The 18,414-nt window shown below is 40.3% G+C and overlaps 2 protein-coding genes across 2 annotated transcripts in view; both read left to right on the top strand.

Moving 5' to 3' along the window:
• Positions 1 to 18,414, top strand: part of LOC136426933 (uncharacterized) — a 70,931-nt gene that overhangs the window by 47,927 nt on the left and 4,590 nt on the right. The window contains exons 88-96 of the mRNA XM_066415653.1: positions 12,826 to 12,876; positions 13,332 to 13,433; positions 14,099 to 14,551; positions 14,968 to 15,081; positions 15,337 to 15,459; positions 15,745 to 15,857; positions 16,308 to 16,503; positions 17,183 to 17,323; positions 17,693 to 17,805. Of these exons, the coding sequence (XP_066271750.1) occupies positions 12,826 to 12,876; positions 13,332 to 13,433; positions 14,099 to 14,551; positions 14,968 to 15,081; positions 15,337 to 15,459; positions 15,745 to 15,857; positions 16,308 to 16,503; positions 17,183 to 17,323; positions 17,693 to 17,805 (1,406 nt within the window). The remainder of the gene's footprint in view (positions 1 to 12,825; positions 12,877 to 13,331; positions 13,434 to 14,098; positions 14,552 to 14,967; positions 15,082 to 15,336; positions 15,460 to 15,744; positions 15,858 to 16,307; positions 16,504 to 17,182; positions 17,324 to 17,692; positions 17,806 to 18,414) is intronic.
• Positions 284 to 9,521, top strand: LOC136426418 (uromodulin-like 1). Its single transcript, XM_066415083.1, has 7 exons — positions 284 to 485; positions 1,042 to 1,182; positions 1,862 to 1,942; positions 5,864 to 6,343; positions 7,947 to 8,120; positions 8,644 to 8,784; positions 9,499 to 9,521. The coding sequence occupies exons 1-7, from the start codon at positions 284 to 286 to the stop codon at positions 9,519 to 9,521; spliced, it is 1,242 nt and encodes a 413-aa protein (XP_066271180.1).

The raw sequence follows: 18,414 nt of genomic DNA, 5'->3' as shown, positions 1-18,414 counted from the left end.
GTGGCCTATATATATCCAAACGATCGCCTGTCATGCCATATCTAATTCATATTCATGCATGCGTCGTCATTGTTTTGCCATGCATCTTATCTCAAGATTATTGTATTTTAGAATGTTCCTCTAAACATAAATCCTATTGCAATAATTTAAACCACACTTTCATAGCAATAACAATCAGTTGCTTCAGACAGTAAACGATAGAAGGAATCATTGCTCATTTTCTTTCTTGTGAAATATTGTAACAAACACAATACTTAGCCAACTTACCAACTTGTTTCCTTCTATGCAGACGATCTATCTGTATCTGTCAGTGGGACTTAGCTCCAACTTCCTCTCCGTCTCCGACATCACCTTCCGCAGTGGCAGTTTGTACGGCGGCCACACTCTGGAGACGAAGAAGGGTTCCACTACCGCACCTCAGGTGACATCAATGCTGCAGGCTGTACTCGACACAACTACGCTCTTTACGAACGTCACAATTCAGGGTCAGCGACAGCTTTGCTAACCATTTGTTGCTAACTTCTAGTAATTAGCGTATAATTACAGAATGCTAAAAGAAGCGTTTACTTCATACGTGCAAGTACTGGATGAAGTATTCTTGCTAACTGTACGTGTAGTTTCTAATTACCGGTCATGCTCAGGTCATCTCCTAGTCTTCATTTGGTCAACTCGCTCGATTCTTTACTGCATTAGTTGAAGCAGTGACAACAATGTACAATTAATGCATCTCTGAGTCGTAACTCTTACCAATTGCATTTAAGCAAGTTGCATTTAACTACTTGATTACGTGTCCTAAACATTGTTTAACAGGGCGACATTTCTAGTCAGCTTCAGATGTACAACATTCTCCGCAAATCTAATGCAGAATTAGTGAAATCAAGTAGCCTGAAACTTTCTTAGAGCTATGAAGTTTCCTCACGGATGGTTTGAAGACTAACTGATCCCTTAGAAATGCAACACAACCGTTAACCCTCAAAATAGCCTACTCATTTGATTAGTCTCAATGTTTATCTATTATTCGATTCCTCTTTTTGTGTGCAGACTATGACGAATGCAGTAATGAAAGCCGGAACGACTGTTTCCAGCACAGTGAGTGTGTGAACACCCCGGGAAGCTTCACGTGCTCCTGTCCAACAGGCTTCATAGATCGGAACTTGACACGTCCTGGCAGGATCTGTGGCAGTAAGCAGTGTTTACTTTGAAGTTGATAACTCTACGGCCGTGACGTGAATACAGCCCGAATATTTATGCCATTATTATCTTATCATAGCTGTAATCTAGTCAAGACAAGTTGCTCTGTCCTATTAATGACTACGCAGCTGCTCATCTGTGTCTGGGTGGTTTGGGTCGTTGGGGTGCCATAGCCAACACTACAGACAACATCACAACACCAAGTCATACTGTATCATACACAATCGCAAATATCAACACATTGAGCCTAAACATTACAAACGCTGGAGTCTCAGATCACCAACTCTTCCTGTTGCAATTAGAGTAAATACTTAAGTTATAGCGCGCATCGTAACACCGAGGCGTGCCATGGCAGTTGAGGTTGCAGTGCTTAACAATCCAAGTCATATTCTAAATTGTATAATTTCAAGTACAAGGGTTGAAAATACGATAGCCGTTCTGACAAAATCAAGTGTTTTTTGCAGGTAATACATGAAACTGTTCAATAAAAGTAAGCAAAAAGACTAGCATTATTGTAATGTTTTCAAAAAATTATAGTATTCAGGGAAAATTATTACATGGATATATTGCTAGGTCTTTATATTTTGTCGATATGTCATTAAATTGAATTTATTCAACGTGATTGATATTTGTATATATTCAGTTTCTCTTCCATTTACCACTTCAACAGCAAATTTCACAACGACAAGCTTCCCAGTCACAAACATGACTATTAACTTGACAACTACCCAAGTGACAACTCAACGATACGGTAAACATATTTTATCTTATTTGCTGCCATTTAGCCTTAAATTCATTGTTATGTTTAAATTTAAATGGGCCTACAATTCAAAAATAACTTTAAGCATTGATGTTATGCATATGAAGATTAATTGATGTGTAAAGGTTAATTCCATCTTTTAGTCCTAGCGGTAATAGATGAGTTTTACTAATAACTATCTGTTGTCTCATTCTTAATCTTAAAATGTACTAAAGTGAAATGTTAAGAAATATAACGTTATTCGTGTTTACAAAACAACAGTCCAGTTTACGTTTTTATTTGGTTTTACAACATCATTGCTGAATTAATTTCTAATAAACTAACATTTACCTCACTAGCAAACCTAACGTCACGAAGGCCTACGGTGGAAAACACAACAGCTAACATCACAACTCGCGGTCCTACTGTAGTAAACACTACTGCGAACATCACAACACCGAGGATTACCATGGCCATTTCCGTATCAAACCTTACGACACCAAGTCCTACGGTAGTGAACACTACTGCGAACATCTCCACTCCAAGGCCTACAATAGCCAGTACTACTACAAACATCACAACATTGAGTTTCAACATGGCCAATACTACAGCCAACCTCACAACACCTAGTCCTACTGTAGTTAACACAACAACAAACATCAAAACACCGAGGCTCACCATGGCCAACACTACAGCCAACCTCACAACACCTAGTCCTACTGTAGTTAACACAACAACAAACATCAAAACACCGAGGCTCACCATGGCAAACACTACAGCTAACCTCACAACACCGAGTCCTACTATAGTAAACACTACAGCAAACCTCACAACACCGAGATTTACCATGGCAAATACTACAACAAACATCACAACACCAAGTCCTTCTGTAATAAACACAACTGCAAACATCACAGCACCGATGCTTACCATGGCTAATACTACAGCAAACCGTACAACACCCGGGCCCACTGTAGTAAACACAACTGCAAACATCACAACACCGAGAATTACCATGGCCAATACGACAGCTAATCTAACAACACCAAGTCCTACTTTAGTTAACACAACTGCCAACGTCACCATACCGAGATTTACCATGGCCAATACTACAGCTAACATCACAACACCAAGTCCTACTGCAGTGAACACAACTGCCCACATCACAACACCGATGCTCACCATGGCAAACGCTACGGCGAATCGTACAACACCAAGTATTATAATAGTGAATACAACTGTAAACCTCACAACACCGATGCTCACCGTGGCCAATACTACAGCTAACCTCACAACACCAAGTCTTACTGTAACGTTAGTAAACACAACTGCACAAATCACAACACCGAGATTTTCCATGGCCAATACTACAGCGAACCTGACAACACTAAGTCCTACTGCAGTTAACACAACTGTGAACATCACAACACCGATGCTCGCCATGACAAATACTACAGCTAACCTCACAACACCAAGTCTCACTGTAACGTTAGTAAAAAACACAACAGCAAACATTACAACACCGATGCTCACAATGGCCAATACCACAGCTTACCTCACAACACCAAGTCCTATTGTAGTGAACACAACTGCAAACATCACAACTCCGAGATTTACTGTGACCAATACTACAGCTAACCTTACAACACCAAGTTCTACTGTAGTAAACACAACTGCAAACATCACAACTCCGAGATTTACTGTGACCAATACTACAGCTAACCTTACAACACCAAGTTCTACTGTAGTAAACACAACTGCAAACATCACAACACTGTTGCTTACCATGGCCAACACTACAGCAAACCTCACAACACCAAGTCCTATTGTAGTAAACACAACTGCAAACATCACAACACCGAGGCTCACCATGGCCAACACTACAGCTAACCTTACAACACCAAGTTCTACTGTAGTAAACACAACTGCAAACATCACAACACTGTTGCTTACCATGGCCAACACTACAGCAAACCTCACAACACCAAGTCCTATTGTAGTAAACACAACTGCAAACATCACAACACCGAGGCTCACCATGGCCAACACTACAGCTAACCTTACAACACCAAGTTCTACTGTAGTAAACACAACTGCAAACATCACAACACTGTTGCTTACCATGGCCAACACTACAGCAAACCTCACAACACCAAGTCCTATTGTAGTGAACACAACTGCAAACATCACAACACCGAGGCTCACCATGGCCAACACTACAGCTAATCTCACAACACCAAGTCCTACTATAGTAAACACTACAGCAAACATCACAACACCGAGATTTACTATGGCCAATACTACAGCAAACTTCACAACACCAAGTCCTACAGTAGTGAACACAACAGCAAACATCACAACAATGAGGCTTACCATGGCCAACACTACAGCAAACCTCACAACACCAATCCTTTCTGTGGTAAACAGAACAGCAAACATCACAGCAATGAGAATGACCATGGCCAATACTACAACCAACGTTACAACACCAAATCCTACTGTAGTAAATACAACAGCAAACATCACAACGATGAGAATGACCATGGCCAATACTACAGCAAACCTCACCACACCAAGTCCTGTTGTACTAAACACAACTGCAAACGTAACCTCATCTATGCCTACCATGGCCAATACCACAGCAAACTTCACAACACCAAGTCCTGCTGCGATAAACACAACTGCAATATTTACAACACTACGGCTAACCATGGCCAATACTACAGCTAGTCTAACAACACCAAGTCCTTCTGTAGTAAACACAACTGCAAATATTACCACATTGAGGTTCACTATGGCCAATACAACCACTAATCTAATGACTTCAAATACAACGTTGGATAGCAGCAATACGACAACTTATGGTTTTGTCTCGTCGACTGGTGAGTGCAATGAATGATACATGTTCGAAATTTGTTTGTCTATTTTTTTTTGCTGGACTGCTTGCATACTTGTATGTTTTGTCTGGCCGGGTAGCTGCCTGTGGTCTTATTTCCACTTTTTGTTGTTGTTAAGTAATTAATAAAATGCACTGGATAAGACAAAAGTGTAAAGTTTGACGCACAAACAACAGAATGGAACTATATCTTTTTTCGACTGTTGTGGGTACTAGTAAAAATTTGCGCTGAGTAAGACCAGAGCCGTTATGGCGTTATGGCGTTATTACATTATTCATTTTGTTCAATAAGCTAGTAAGCAAGCGCTGCGTAAGACCAGACTGTAGGGTTTGATTCACTCACAACGGAATAGATCCCTTATCTTTTCGATGAGTGTTGAGGGGTGTGGGTTTCCTCAATCACGTTGCCCCCGGCTTTACTACCGATCCGGAAGGACGTCCCTAAACGAATCTAAGTATTCATTTTCACTAGAGTAAAGAAATAGGTGTTAAGTGCATTTCCAAAGGGCACAACATCGGGACCCACTAAGAATTTAATCACAAACGTTCAGATTCTAGGTCAACAACTCTATACTGTCTGAGCTTCTTGATTTGCTTTTCTTCACATTCCTTAAGTTAGAAATTAACAAGGTGTTTACAATTCCTCACTGAAACCTGATATGGTTAACACTAACTCTATATTCACCTTACCTGAATCAATGCAAATGTTTTTCAACACTGCCGATTGTGTAACACTACATAACTCTGCTTTAGAATTGTAAAGTATTCTGTCTATTCAGCCGAATGATACCAACCTTCTTTTCAGTTCTGTTATTGTAGCACCATCATCCAACCTTGACAATTTTAGTCTGAAAGAAAAGTTGATTTCATATCAAGCACGAGTCAGATATTTGATTATTTGTTAAATGTTTCTGGAGATAAGACATACTCCAAAACCTTGACAATACGTATGGCAGCTAAAGCCAAAAATGACACCAAAACTGCGATCATTGTCGTAACAACAATAATGCCTTTTGTGAACCCAACTTTGTTTACAGTAACCACAGCCAGCACACCGATAGTGACATTCAGCACCACGGATCTTAAAGTGGTTAAGGTCAGCCAGAGTCAGTATTCGGAAGCCTATCCGGCCACAGTGGACGTCAGCGTTACTCTACAGAAAACGGCAGGAGACATAAGCAGTGACGATATAAACGTAGAAGGTTTGAGTGCTGTTCTCCTCTTCACCAATAACGGCAACCTAGAAGATGCTACCGTCAGGTCATCTACATTTGCCGCAACCATTTCAGATTACGACCTTGCTTTTCTCAAGACTTTTGCAGGGCGAAGGACGTCATTGACATTTACGAACCTTAAAGCATCAAACGTTGCAGTGGATAACAACTGCACCTCATATACACACTTGTGTTTGAAGATGGCTTCCACCAATGCGAATGTTCAGTTCGGAACGAACGGGGATACATGTTTACAGCTAGGGAGTGGAGAAGGACAAGCAGGACCTAAGAATTGCATGTTGAGTGAGTAATCGTTGGCTTTGAGTGTCGATAGCTTTGCGTAATGCATGTCAAACTTATAACCGGACTGGGGGTATACAAACCAAGTGATAACATAACAAAATGCAAGGCATACTGTTCATTTGAAATGACCAAGCACATCTAAATACCAGACAATCAAATTAATGTGAATCTCTTCCTCAAAATATCATATCGCCTCGAATAGAACTTGGTTCATTTATCTTCATATTGGAGTGTATGGCATCTTTCCACTATAATCTACCAATGCTATGCCTATATATCTAATTAAGCTATTGTACTGACTTAATACTATTTTTCGTGTTTTGATAGCCACGGGAAGTTGCACCGAAACGTGTGATACAAACGCGGTGTGCGTAAACCAAGGAAGCAGCTTTCAGTGCGTGTGCAACTCGGGGTATAGTGGAGATGGTACTTCGTGCACTGGTGAGTTAGATTTCTGTTCACGTCCATTTGTAGACGTTTGTTTTAAGCCATTGATATCTAGTTTGCTATTAGTACTTTGAAATTCGTAAGTATGTTGGTCGTGTTTTAGGACGGTTCACGATTAATATCGAAAGTTTACTTTTGTCTCAACTTTGTCTCAAGTATTTTTGGAATTTTAAATATAACATTTTTACCTATTCACAATTTTCATCATCCATATTCATTTTACCTTACTTTCAGATTATCAAATCATATTTTGTGTTTGTGTTTTTACAGATGTAAATGAATGTAGAAGTGCAGTGTGCGCTAGTGATGAAAACTCAATTTGTAAGAATTCCGTGGGAAGTTTCTCATGTGTGTGCACTGCCGGATATCACAAGGACAACGGAGTCTGTGTTGGTAAGTAATGATCATAAAAAAGTGTTTTGGCATTTATGAAATGGTATTATCGCCTCCTTGCTTGGCAATTGAGAAGGTGACGATAAATACATAGCATATTCAATGATTTTTCTGCAAAGTGCCAAATGGTCAGATGTCTATTGTCTGTCATTTGCCAGTAAAGCTATAGTACTTATAGCTGGTTACAAAATTATGACATACTATAGTCTTAAATTTTGATAACAGTATAATCCAGTATATGAATATTGTATACACGAACCACTTGCTCATCAATAAAACTTCACACTTTCAGAGAGCGACCGGTTCAGGGTGGAGTTTCTGTACACTTCATTGAACTACGTAGTTAAATTGGCTGACACATCATCTACTATCTACGTTACATACACACGGACCTACAAAATCGAGGTAACAACATATATTATTTGCCTTTGCAATCGAAACAATCGCAAGTCTTGCCATATCTTACTTACATTGGTAGACCTTCTATTCATGCATGTGTTATCATCTTTGCTTCGTGCATCCTGGTACACATTTAGTACGTTAGAATGTACCTCTAAACATACATCACATAACATACATATACACAATACGCCAATGCCAATGTCAATCAGTTGTTCCAGACAGAATACGGAAGAAGGGATTATTACTCACTTTCTGTTTTTTATGGTAGCCTGATGAGATAATGCAGCATGAAAACACTATATAAGATTTTTAACCGGTAACTTTTTCCCTCCTATACAGGCAATCCATTTGTATTTAGTAGTTGGGCTTAGCTCCAACTTCCTCTCCGTTTCCGACGTCACATTCCGCAGTGGCAGTTTGTACGGCGGCCACACTCTGGAGACCAAAAAGGGTTCCACTACCGCGACTCAGGTGAACTCGATGCTGCAAGCTGTACTCGGCACTTCGACTCTCTTCAAGAACGTCACAGTTCAAGGTCAGTGCTAATAATTCGTTTAGTAATGGATTAATGGTATCCAAAATACTCGAGAAAACATTAGTTTCATAGGCGTTAGTGATGAATGAAAGATTCTTGTCAATTTTAGATCCTAACAAGCGGCCATGCTTAGGGCATACATCGTACTCTTAGTTTGACTCAACAATTCTTAAGAAATTATACTTGATGCAACAGCGACACTGTACAAAGAGCCTTTTACACATGCATCGCTAACTAATACATGCATGAGCATCGGTTCTATTTAATCAAATGATAATGTGTCCTAGCTAATGCTTAACGGGGCGACATTTTCAAATAGCTTCAGATGTACAAGTAAGATTTTCCATAAATCAAATGTGAAAATAGAAAACTAGTAACTTGAGCTAGTGAGTTTTCTCAAATCATGGACAAATCAAGTAAGAACTGACTTCTTGCAAAGGAACCACAAGCCTTAGAATATTCCTCTCGTTTGTTTAGTCTGGCACTCATTGTTTATCCAATCCTCATTTCCTCTTTTGTGCAGATTATGACGAATGCAGTAATGAAAGCCGGAACGACTGCTTCCAGCACAGTGAGTGTGTGAACACCCCGGGAAGCTTCACGTGCTCCTGTCCAACAGGCTTCATAGATCGGAACTTGACACGCCCCGGCAGAACATGTGGCAGTGAGCATTGTTCATTTTCAAGTTGATGATTGTGTAGTATTTTGACAATACACATTCTCCTCAAGTCATAGTGTGTAGTGGTGTCTTGAGTGTAAGTGCTAAAAATACCGCAGCCATTCTGAGAGCATCAAGTATTTTTGCAGTTGAATATGATGAACTAACTATGTTCAGTAAAATTGAGACAGGAAACCTTGTATCTTAGTAAATTTCTAGAAACTTGAACTTTACAGGACAATTGTTCCTGCATGTATGTATTGCTTTGTTTTTATTTGTCATTTAGTATGAATCATGAAAAGTGATGGGTTTGGAAATTTACTCAATTCCTGTTTTGTTTGTACGGCAAAAACAGCAAACCTCACCACCACAGTCTTTCCAGTAACAAACATGACCACTAATCTTAGTGCTCAAGCGACAACTCCGTCATATGGTAAGCATTTTCGTTTTATTCGTAGCTATCCCGTCACTAATTCTTTTTATGTATTGAGTTTGATGGGCCAAGAAATAGTATTCCTTTTTAGCATCGATGCGATGCATATAAATTATGAATTACGTGAGGTTTAATTCCGTCTTTCTTACCAGTGGTTTAATTTTACAATTATTTCCCCTCTGTCTAATTCTCGCTTGAAAGTTGTACGAACACTTTATTAACGCACCATTATCATTTCAAATATGCATTCAAGCATCTAATTATGTAAAAACTTTTTTTTGCATCAGATAAAGAAAACGTCTCCTTTTAATGGCCATATAGTGTTGCAGCAACATTGCTGAGTACATTACTAACAAATTGATATTTACCTTACTAGCAAACCTAACATCCCGGAGGCCTACAGATGTTAATACAACAGCTAACCTGACAACACCAAGTCCTACTGTTGTAACCACAAGTGCGAACGTCACAGCAGTGGGGCTCACTATGGCCAATACTACAGCTAACCTGACAACACCAAGTCTTACTGTAGTAAACACAACTGCAAACCTCACAACAATGAGGCTTACCGTAGTCAATACTACAGCCAACCTCACAACGCCAAGTCCTACTGTAGTAAACACAACTTCAAACATCACAACAATGAGATTTTCCATAGCCAATACTACAGCTAACCTCACAACGCCAAGTCCTACTGTAGTAAACACAACTGCAAACATCACAAAAATTAGGCTCACAATGGCCAATACTACAGCTAACCTCACAACACCAAGTCCTTCTGTAGTAAACACAACCGCAAACATCACAACACCGATGCTCACTATGGCCAACACTACAGCTAACCTCACCACCCCAAGTCCAACTGTAGTAAACACAACCGCAAACTTCACAACAATGAGGCTTACCATGGCCAATACTACAGCTAACCTTACAACACCAAGTCCTTCTGTAGTAAACACAACTGCAAACATCACAACTCCGAGATTTACCATGGCCAATACTACAGCTAACCTCACAACACCAAGTCCAACTGTAGTGAACACAACCGGGAACATCACAACACCGATGCTCACTATGGCCAACACTACAGCCAACCTTACCACCCCAAGTCCAACTGTAGTAAACACAACCGCAAACTTCACAACAATGAGGCTTACCATGGCCAATACTACAGCTAACCTTACAACACCAAGTCCTACTGTAGTAAACACAACTACTAACATCACAACAATAAGGCTTACCATGGCCAATACTACAGCCAACCTCACAACACCAAGTCCTACTGTAGTAAACACAACCGCAAACTTCACAACAATGAGGCTTACCATGGCCAATACTACAGCTAACCTCACAACACCGAGTCCTACTGTAGTAAACACAACCGCAAACATCATAACTCCGAGATTTACCATGGCCAATACTACAGCTAACCTTACAACACCAAGTCCTTCTGTAGTAAACACAACTGCAAACATCACAACACTAAGGCTTACCATGGCCAATACCATAGCTAACCTTACAACACCAAGTCCTTCTGTAGTAAACACAACTGCAAACATCACAACTCCGAGATTTACCATGGCCAATACTACAGCCAACCTTACAACACCAAGTCCTACTGTAGTAAACACAACTGCAAACTTCACAACACTAAGGCTTACCATGGCCAATACTACAGCTAACCTCACAACACCAAGTCCTCTTTTAAACACAACTGCAAACATTACGACACCGAGGCTTACCATGGCCAATACTACAGCTAACCTCACAACACCAATACCTACTGTAGGAAACACAACTGCAAACTTCACAACACTGAGGCTTACCATGGCAAACACTACAGCTAACCTTACAACACCAAGTCCTACTGTAGTAAACACAACTGCAAACATCACCACACCGAGGCTCCCTATTGCCAATACTACGGCAAACCTAACAACGCCAAGTAGTTTTGTAGTTAGCACAACTATTAACGTCACGACACCAAGGTTTACCATGGCTAATACCACAGCTAACCTTACAACACCAAGTCCCACAGTAGTAAACACAACAGCAGACATTACAACATTGGGACTTACTATCGCCAATACTACAGCTAACCTTACAACACCAAGTCCCACAGTAGTAAACACAACAGCAGACATTACAACATTGGGACTTACCATCGCGAATACTACAGCTAACCTCACAACACCAAGCCCCACAGTAGTAAACACAACAGCAGTCATTACAACATTGGGACTTACCATTGCGAATACTACAGCTAACCTGACAACACCAAGTCCCACAGTAGTAAACACAACTGCAGACTTTGCAACATTGGGACTTACCATCGCCAATACTACAGCTAACCTCACAACACCAAGCCCCACAGTAGTAAACACAACAGCAAACTTTACAACATTGGGACTTACTATCGTTAATACTACAGCTAATCTGACAACATCAAGTCCTACGTTAGCAAACATAACAGCAGACATTACAACACTGGGGCTTACCATGGCAAATACCACTGTAGAACTTTCAAAACCAAGCTCTGCTGTCCAAGATACAACAATCGAAGTCACAACATCGAGGCTCACCAGTTCAAAAACAACCATAAATCAAGGAACGTTAGGTACAACGATGGATAGCACTAATATTACTACCTCTGGTGTTTTCGCATCTACAGGTGAGTATGAGTAATGTTTTATGTAGTGTCACGTTATCTTTTATTATCCGCCTTTTTCCGGACTGCATGAATATTTTTTTGTTACTTTTGCCTAACTGGTAAGCCGCCTCAATGCGTAACGGACCAGTTACACAGTACAAGCTAGCGCTGCGTAAGACCGGCGGACTGTACATGTATGGTTTGACTCCTGCTTTTTCCAAGTGCGTTGGGTCCTTTATCGTGCACTGGGTGTGGCTCTCCTCAAACACGGGACCTTCGGCTTTACGTCCCGGCTGTTTTGTTTCTTTTGCCTGTGTAAGCCGCATCAATGCGTGACACACCAGTTGCACAGTACAGGCTAGCGCTGCGTACGACCAGACTGTAAGGTTTGACTCCTGCTCTTTCCAAGGGCGTTGGGTCCTTTATCGTGCTCGAGGTGTGGCTCTCCTCAAACATGGGACCTCCGGCTTTACGTCCCGGCTGTTTTGTTTCTTTTGCCTGTGTAAGCCGCATCAATGCGTGACACACCAGTTGCACTGTACAGGCTTGCGCTGCGTAAGGCCAGACTGTAAGGGTTGACCCAAACTCTTTTCCATGCGTTGGATCCTTTAACGTGCTCGAGGTGTGGCTCTCCTCAAACGCGGTACTATGGCTCTATGTCTTATCCGAAAGGACATCATTATCACATGAGTAGAGTAAAGAAAAAGGTGCTGAGTGTCTTTCCCATTGGCACAATATTGGCACCTGCAAAAGGTTTAAATCATGGTGTCTTAAACGTGTCGATGAAACCTGATATACTTAAGTAACACTATCGTCACCTTATTGTCACAATTTTCTCGGTTGATTGACGACTGAATGATAACCATTTTATGTATTCAGTCCATGTTCTTTCTTAAAATCCTAACAAAAGATTCATGCCTCCTCCAAAAAATTAACACCGTGACAACCACTAACTCTGTTACAGTGAGTGTGACACCTTTAGTTACACCATCAGCACAATCAACAGCACAAACAGGTAAGGATACCATTTTCTTTCTTGGCACACCGACTCGGTGTCAATCGTCAAATATCGACCATTTTGAATACCCCTAAACAATTTCAAAATTTCTGCTCAGCATTCATGTGAGCTATTTCAACCATTGCTTAAAAGGCATGCAATGAAACTGAGGTATTGTTTTTATACAAAGTACATATTGTACATTGTTGGTTACTTTCAGAACATCCTAACAATATTCGAATGTTCTTCTTATACTTGATTATCTGCATGCGAGAAACATGGGATCAGGACCTGCTCTGAACCCTTAGACAAGCAGGCAATGTTGCATACATAAAAAGTGTTGTTTACGAACACTGCATTGAAATAAGGCACACTCCAATATACAGTACAACAACAACTGCCACTTTTAACAGCCATTTTATAATATATTTCAGCCTAATGATACCTTTTTGTGCCGTCGTCTTTGTTCACAGATACCACAGCTGGTACATCAACTGTGTCCGCGGCAGTTGGTACCACAAAAGCAGCATCCATCTCTTCAGCAGCAGAAACAACTGAAACCTCCCAAACACCAAGTACGTACAAATAACCATGGGATGAAAATGGTCGTTTGGGATCTTCACTGGCTATGCATGAATTTTGAATACCCCTAAAACTTCTGTTTAGCATTGATTGTGAGCTTGTTTGACCATTGCTTAAAAGTATGTTCTCATGGAAGCTCATCTGTGTTGGTAGTAATCGTAATACAGTGCTAAACTTTCTTCCAACACTTAGGTCATTCATGTATCACATTTTCAACAACCACAGTCGCCTTCTTTAGGATCAATAATGATCAATCACTGCCGAAGGTATTTGACCCGTGAATACCTTAGTGTTGGAAGCCATTTAGCACTGTATCATTTAAACGTACACGTATGTTATGAATGTACTATGAAATAGAAGATTCTTTATTCACCACCAAGGCAATAATAACAGCCAACGTTTCAATGACCGTCTGTCAACTTCTTCAATTCAATTGAAAGTAATGAAGTAGATTCTAGACGGTCATCGAAATGTCGACTGTCATCATTTCCTTGGTTGTGAATAAAGAACTTTGTTATTCAATCAATCACCAACCCGATGAAACGATTCACGGATAGGAGATGTACTCATTTTCCAATGCTCTCTATCATAATAGTTATCAGTGATAAAGCGATAACCTAGAACACATTTGCATTTAACACCTATTCAACGTTGACAGCATTCAGCGCGACGGATCTTAAAGTGGTCAAGGTCAGCCAGAGTCAGTATTCGCAAGCTTATCCTGCCACTGTGGACGTCAGCGTCACTCTCCGAAAAACGGCAGGAAACATAAGCAGTGACGATATAACCGAAGATACCTTGAGTGCTGCTCTCCTCTTCACCAATAACGGCAACCTAGAAGATGCTACCGTCAGGTCGTCTGCGTTTGCCACAACCATTTCAGATTACGACCTTGCTTACCTAAAGACCTACGTAGGACAAAGAACATCATTGACATTGACGGATCTGAAAGCATCAAACGTGGCTGTGGATGGCAACTGCGACTCGTATACACACCTGTGTCTGAATGTGACGTCTACCAATGAGAATGTTCAGTTCAGAACGGATGGGGATACATGTCTGCAGCTAGGTAGTGGAGAAGGAGAAGCAGGACCTAAGAATTGCAGTTTGAGTGAGTAGTAGTCTATGCATGTGTTAGGTTTGTGTCATGTATCCCAAATATGTCAGCAGGCATAGTCGACGCGGAATGTGGGTTATGAACTATTTCACAAACTACCAAATGTATTGCAGCCGTATTGCCTTTGATTTCTGTCTTAACAGATTGCATGGACTGGAATAGAACGTGTTTTTTCTTGATTTTCCTATCGAGCAAAGCGTATTGCAATTTGTAAAACTGCAATTGATAGAGATTATGCCTCCGTTATATAGATTGGAAAATACTCTAACTTTTATATATAGCTTACGGTTTTTGATCTTCATATTGATCAAAGTGTATTACATATTTCATCAATCATTTGCATGCCTACATATCTAACATGTAGTACGCAAACACTGACTTTATTTATTTATATTTTCTTGTTTTGCTAGCCATAGGAAGTTGCACCGAAACGTGTGATACAAACGCGGTGTGCGTAAACCAAGGAAGCAGCTTTCAGTGCGTGTGCAACTCGGGCTATAGTGGAGATGGTACTTCGTGCACAGGTGAGTTAGATTACTCAATACACTCAAACGATATTCGTTCTAAGCCAGTGATGTCAATTTGTCTGTAGCCATCTTCGTAATTACTTTGATTCTGTATTAAGGAGCGTATTCGATAGTTACCTAAAGAAAACTTTCACTTTTTTCTTGCTCGTTTTTTTTTACATTTTAGATATAAGTTTTCACATAATCTTGTATTATTTTTTCGTCAATTTTCCAATGCTGTATCAAATCGTATTGTGTGTGTGATTTTTCCAGATGTAAATGAGTGCGAAAGTTCAGCCTGCGCAAGTGATGAAAACTCCATTTGTGTGAATTCAGCCGGAAGTTTCTCATGTGTTTGCAATACCGGATATCACAAGGACAACGGAACCTGTATTCGTACGTAACAATTTTATAGACATTGATTAGATCGTATCATTTCTGAACATCTAATATGATGAAGATGTGTGAATAACATGTCTATATGATATCTTTGTACAAAGTACTTAAGTTAGATGCAAAGGTAGTTACAAATGTCATTTGTTGGGAATGTCCCCGAAAATTCAAGCCTACGGCTTTTTGTAGCAGCATATGTAATGAAAATAAACATTGTGTAAATGTGCTATTTTAACCATGTCTGTAAATACAAACAGATTACTCAAAAATCAAACGTCACCGTTTCAGAGAGCGACCGGTTCAGGGTGGAGTATTTGTACACTTCCTTGGACTACGTAGCACAGTTGGCTAACACGTCATCTACCATTTACGTCACGTACGCACGGGTCTACAAAATCGAGGTAACGATTTCATCTTTTCAGTCTGATCAGTCCTAACGTGTAAGGCCATTTGTTCCTAGATTGAGCTCATTTTCATGCATGCATGCATGTATCATCATCAGCTGAGGCAGCAGGATCTTTCTATGCATCTTTCTTATTTTCTATCCTAAAATATAAAGAAACTCTACGAATACATCATATTACATTTATTTATACAAAACTTTATTCTGCTGGTCAATGTTTGTCACAATCAATGCATTTTGTCTTCAGACTATTGCATTACAGATATAAATTTGCGTCTAAACATGTATCATATTGCATAAATGTATACAACACTTGCCAATAATTTCTTCCAGACATAATACGGTACAAGGACTCTCTTTCTTGCAAGGTAGTTTTGTGAGATGTTGTAGCATTAAAACATCTTCACAGATACTCAGCCAGCTTACAAACTTGTTTGTACCTATGCAGGCGATCCATCTATATCTGTTAGTGGGACTTGGCTCCGACTTCCTGTCCGTCTCCGACATCACTTTCCGGAATGGCAGCTTGTACGGCGGTCACACTCTGGAGACTAAAAAGGGCACCACCACCGCTGCTCAGGTGGACTCAAAACTTGCAGCTGTAGTCGGCACGACAAATCTCTTCACAAACGTCACAGCTCAAGGTCGGTGACTGATGCGCTATGATTATAACCAATGGTCTAAATCTATGGTATTGAAAATGCGCAAACCATTGGTCTAAATATAGGGTATTCAAAATACGCTCACCATCAGTCAAAATCTAGGGTATTCAAAATACATTAATCATTGGTCTAAATCCAGGGTATTCAAAATACGCTAACCATTAAGAATATGCCAAACAAACTGCAGTATATTTGATGTGTGAATTATCGATTTAGGTCCTCACTGGCAGTCGTGCATAGATAGGGTACCTGGTAGTTTTCGTTTGGTCCTTCTAGATGGAACAACGCTTTCACAACTACTAAGTGTTGAAGCAACAACCGTATTTATGACAAATACATCTATGAACTAAACAGATTAGTACTTTTGTGATTACTAGTTCGTACTAACCATATCTAGTGTTTACAGAACGATACGTAGGGCTTTTGAAAGATTAGAATGTAAAAGTTCTCTGTAGATCCAATAGAGCAGTATTTAAAGAAATCAAGAAACCTGCAACTTTGTTTGAGTTTGTGAGTCTCCTCAAGGAAATTCCGGCCCAAATCCCATTCGTCTTTCGTCAAAGAAGAAATGATTTCATGGAAATATACCACAAGACTTACGATCTTCCACTCGGTTTTGCAGCACTTCATTCATTGTTTTTGACGTTACTCTTTTCTGCAGATTATGACGAGTGCAGTGACGCTAGCCGTAACGACTGTTTCCAGCAGAGTGCGTGTGTGAACACCCCTGGCAGCTACACGTGCACCTGCCCAACTGGATTCATAGATCGAAACTTAGCACGCCCCGGGAGGAACTGTGGTGGTGAGCATCATTAACTTTGCTGTCAATCATTCATTGAATATTTCATGTGGGGGTGGGGGTCTTTGCTTTCATCGGATTTAATGCAACACCTCCTAACACTCCGAAAATGTCTTATATGGTCCGATTATATTGAACATTCTTTACACATGTGGACCCACATGTCAATATTGCATTTGATCAAGACTTCTTATTACTCACGATACATTTCTCAATCAACATGACATATATCTTGATCATGACCTTCAGTAAATCATGAACTTCAGTTAATGATTAAGTTGCTATCAAGGACAGAAAACGATCTTCAGTGTTGAATTTACGTGTTTAAAATTTGATAGAATCATCACAATGTCTCTACTTTGCCTATTCCAGTTGATCGGCTTTACGTGGCGTTAGGAGCGATAGGCGGAGCTCTGTTCCTCTTCATCCTGCTTCTCTGTGCGCTGCAGGGGTCCAAGAAACAAACCCACGTGTCTAAGGCAAAGGTATGCTAACAAATGTAGCTTTTAGTGATCTTATACTTTATTGCTACCATTACATGTACGTTGTGATTTTACCGTATGGCAAAATGGAAATGCATAACGCATTGCAATTAAAAACGCATCACCATATAAGTGCATGTGCGGGCATCTCAGCTCACTTGACTGCGCCTAATTGTGATAAATTATTGCGGCAATTTTCGCCATTTCTTTCTTTGCTGTCACGCTGACGTGCGACGCACGGGTAAAATACGCTACCTCTGTACAGGCAGAATCACCTCGACCGGAATGTCGCATTCTCAGTTTCGGCTCCAAATCAGAATTTTCCTTGAAATTGCAGTGTTGTCATTGACTTAAAACCTATGTTAAATGATTAAGATTCAACCAAAAGACATTTGCAGTGATTGCGCCGCTTTGTGCCACTTCGCGATCCTTCGCAATTAGGCGCAACTCGCTTTACTGATATTACAATATGCATTTATGCGTACAGGATTTGGACATAGGATACCTGCCGTTTCGCTAAGACTCTTTGATTATTGTGTTTTTCTACATATATTTTTAGATAGTGTCTGTCGAACCTTAAGCTTAGGCAGAAACCCTTTGAACTTGAGACGG

Source organism: Branchiostoma lanceolatum, chromosome 2 (genome assembly GCF_035083965.1).
Source record: "Branchiostoma lanceolatum isolate klBraLanc5 chromosome 2, klBraLanc5.hap2, whole genome shotgun sequence".
Lineage (NCBI taxonomy): Eukaryota > Metazoa > Chordata > Leptocardii > Amphioxiformes > Branchiostomatidae > Branchiostoma > Branchiostoma lanceolatum.
The sequence above is the reverse complement of the archived record's forward strand: the minus strand, read 5'-3'. Positions and strand labels throughout refer to the sequence as shown.

Coding starts and splice junctions, on each gene's coding strand:
- LOC136426418 (XM_066415083.1), top strand. CDS start 284: ATGCAGACGATCTATCTGTATCTGTCAGTGGGACTTAGCTCCAACTTC. Junction 1,183..1,861: donor TCCTGGCAGGATCTGTGGCA/GTAAGCAGTGTT, acceptor CCACTTCAACAG/CAAATTTCACAACGACAAGC. Junction 6,344..7,946: donor ACCTAAGAATTGCATGTTGA/GTGAGTAATCGT, acceptor TGTATTTAGTAG/TTGGGCTTAGCTCCAACTTC.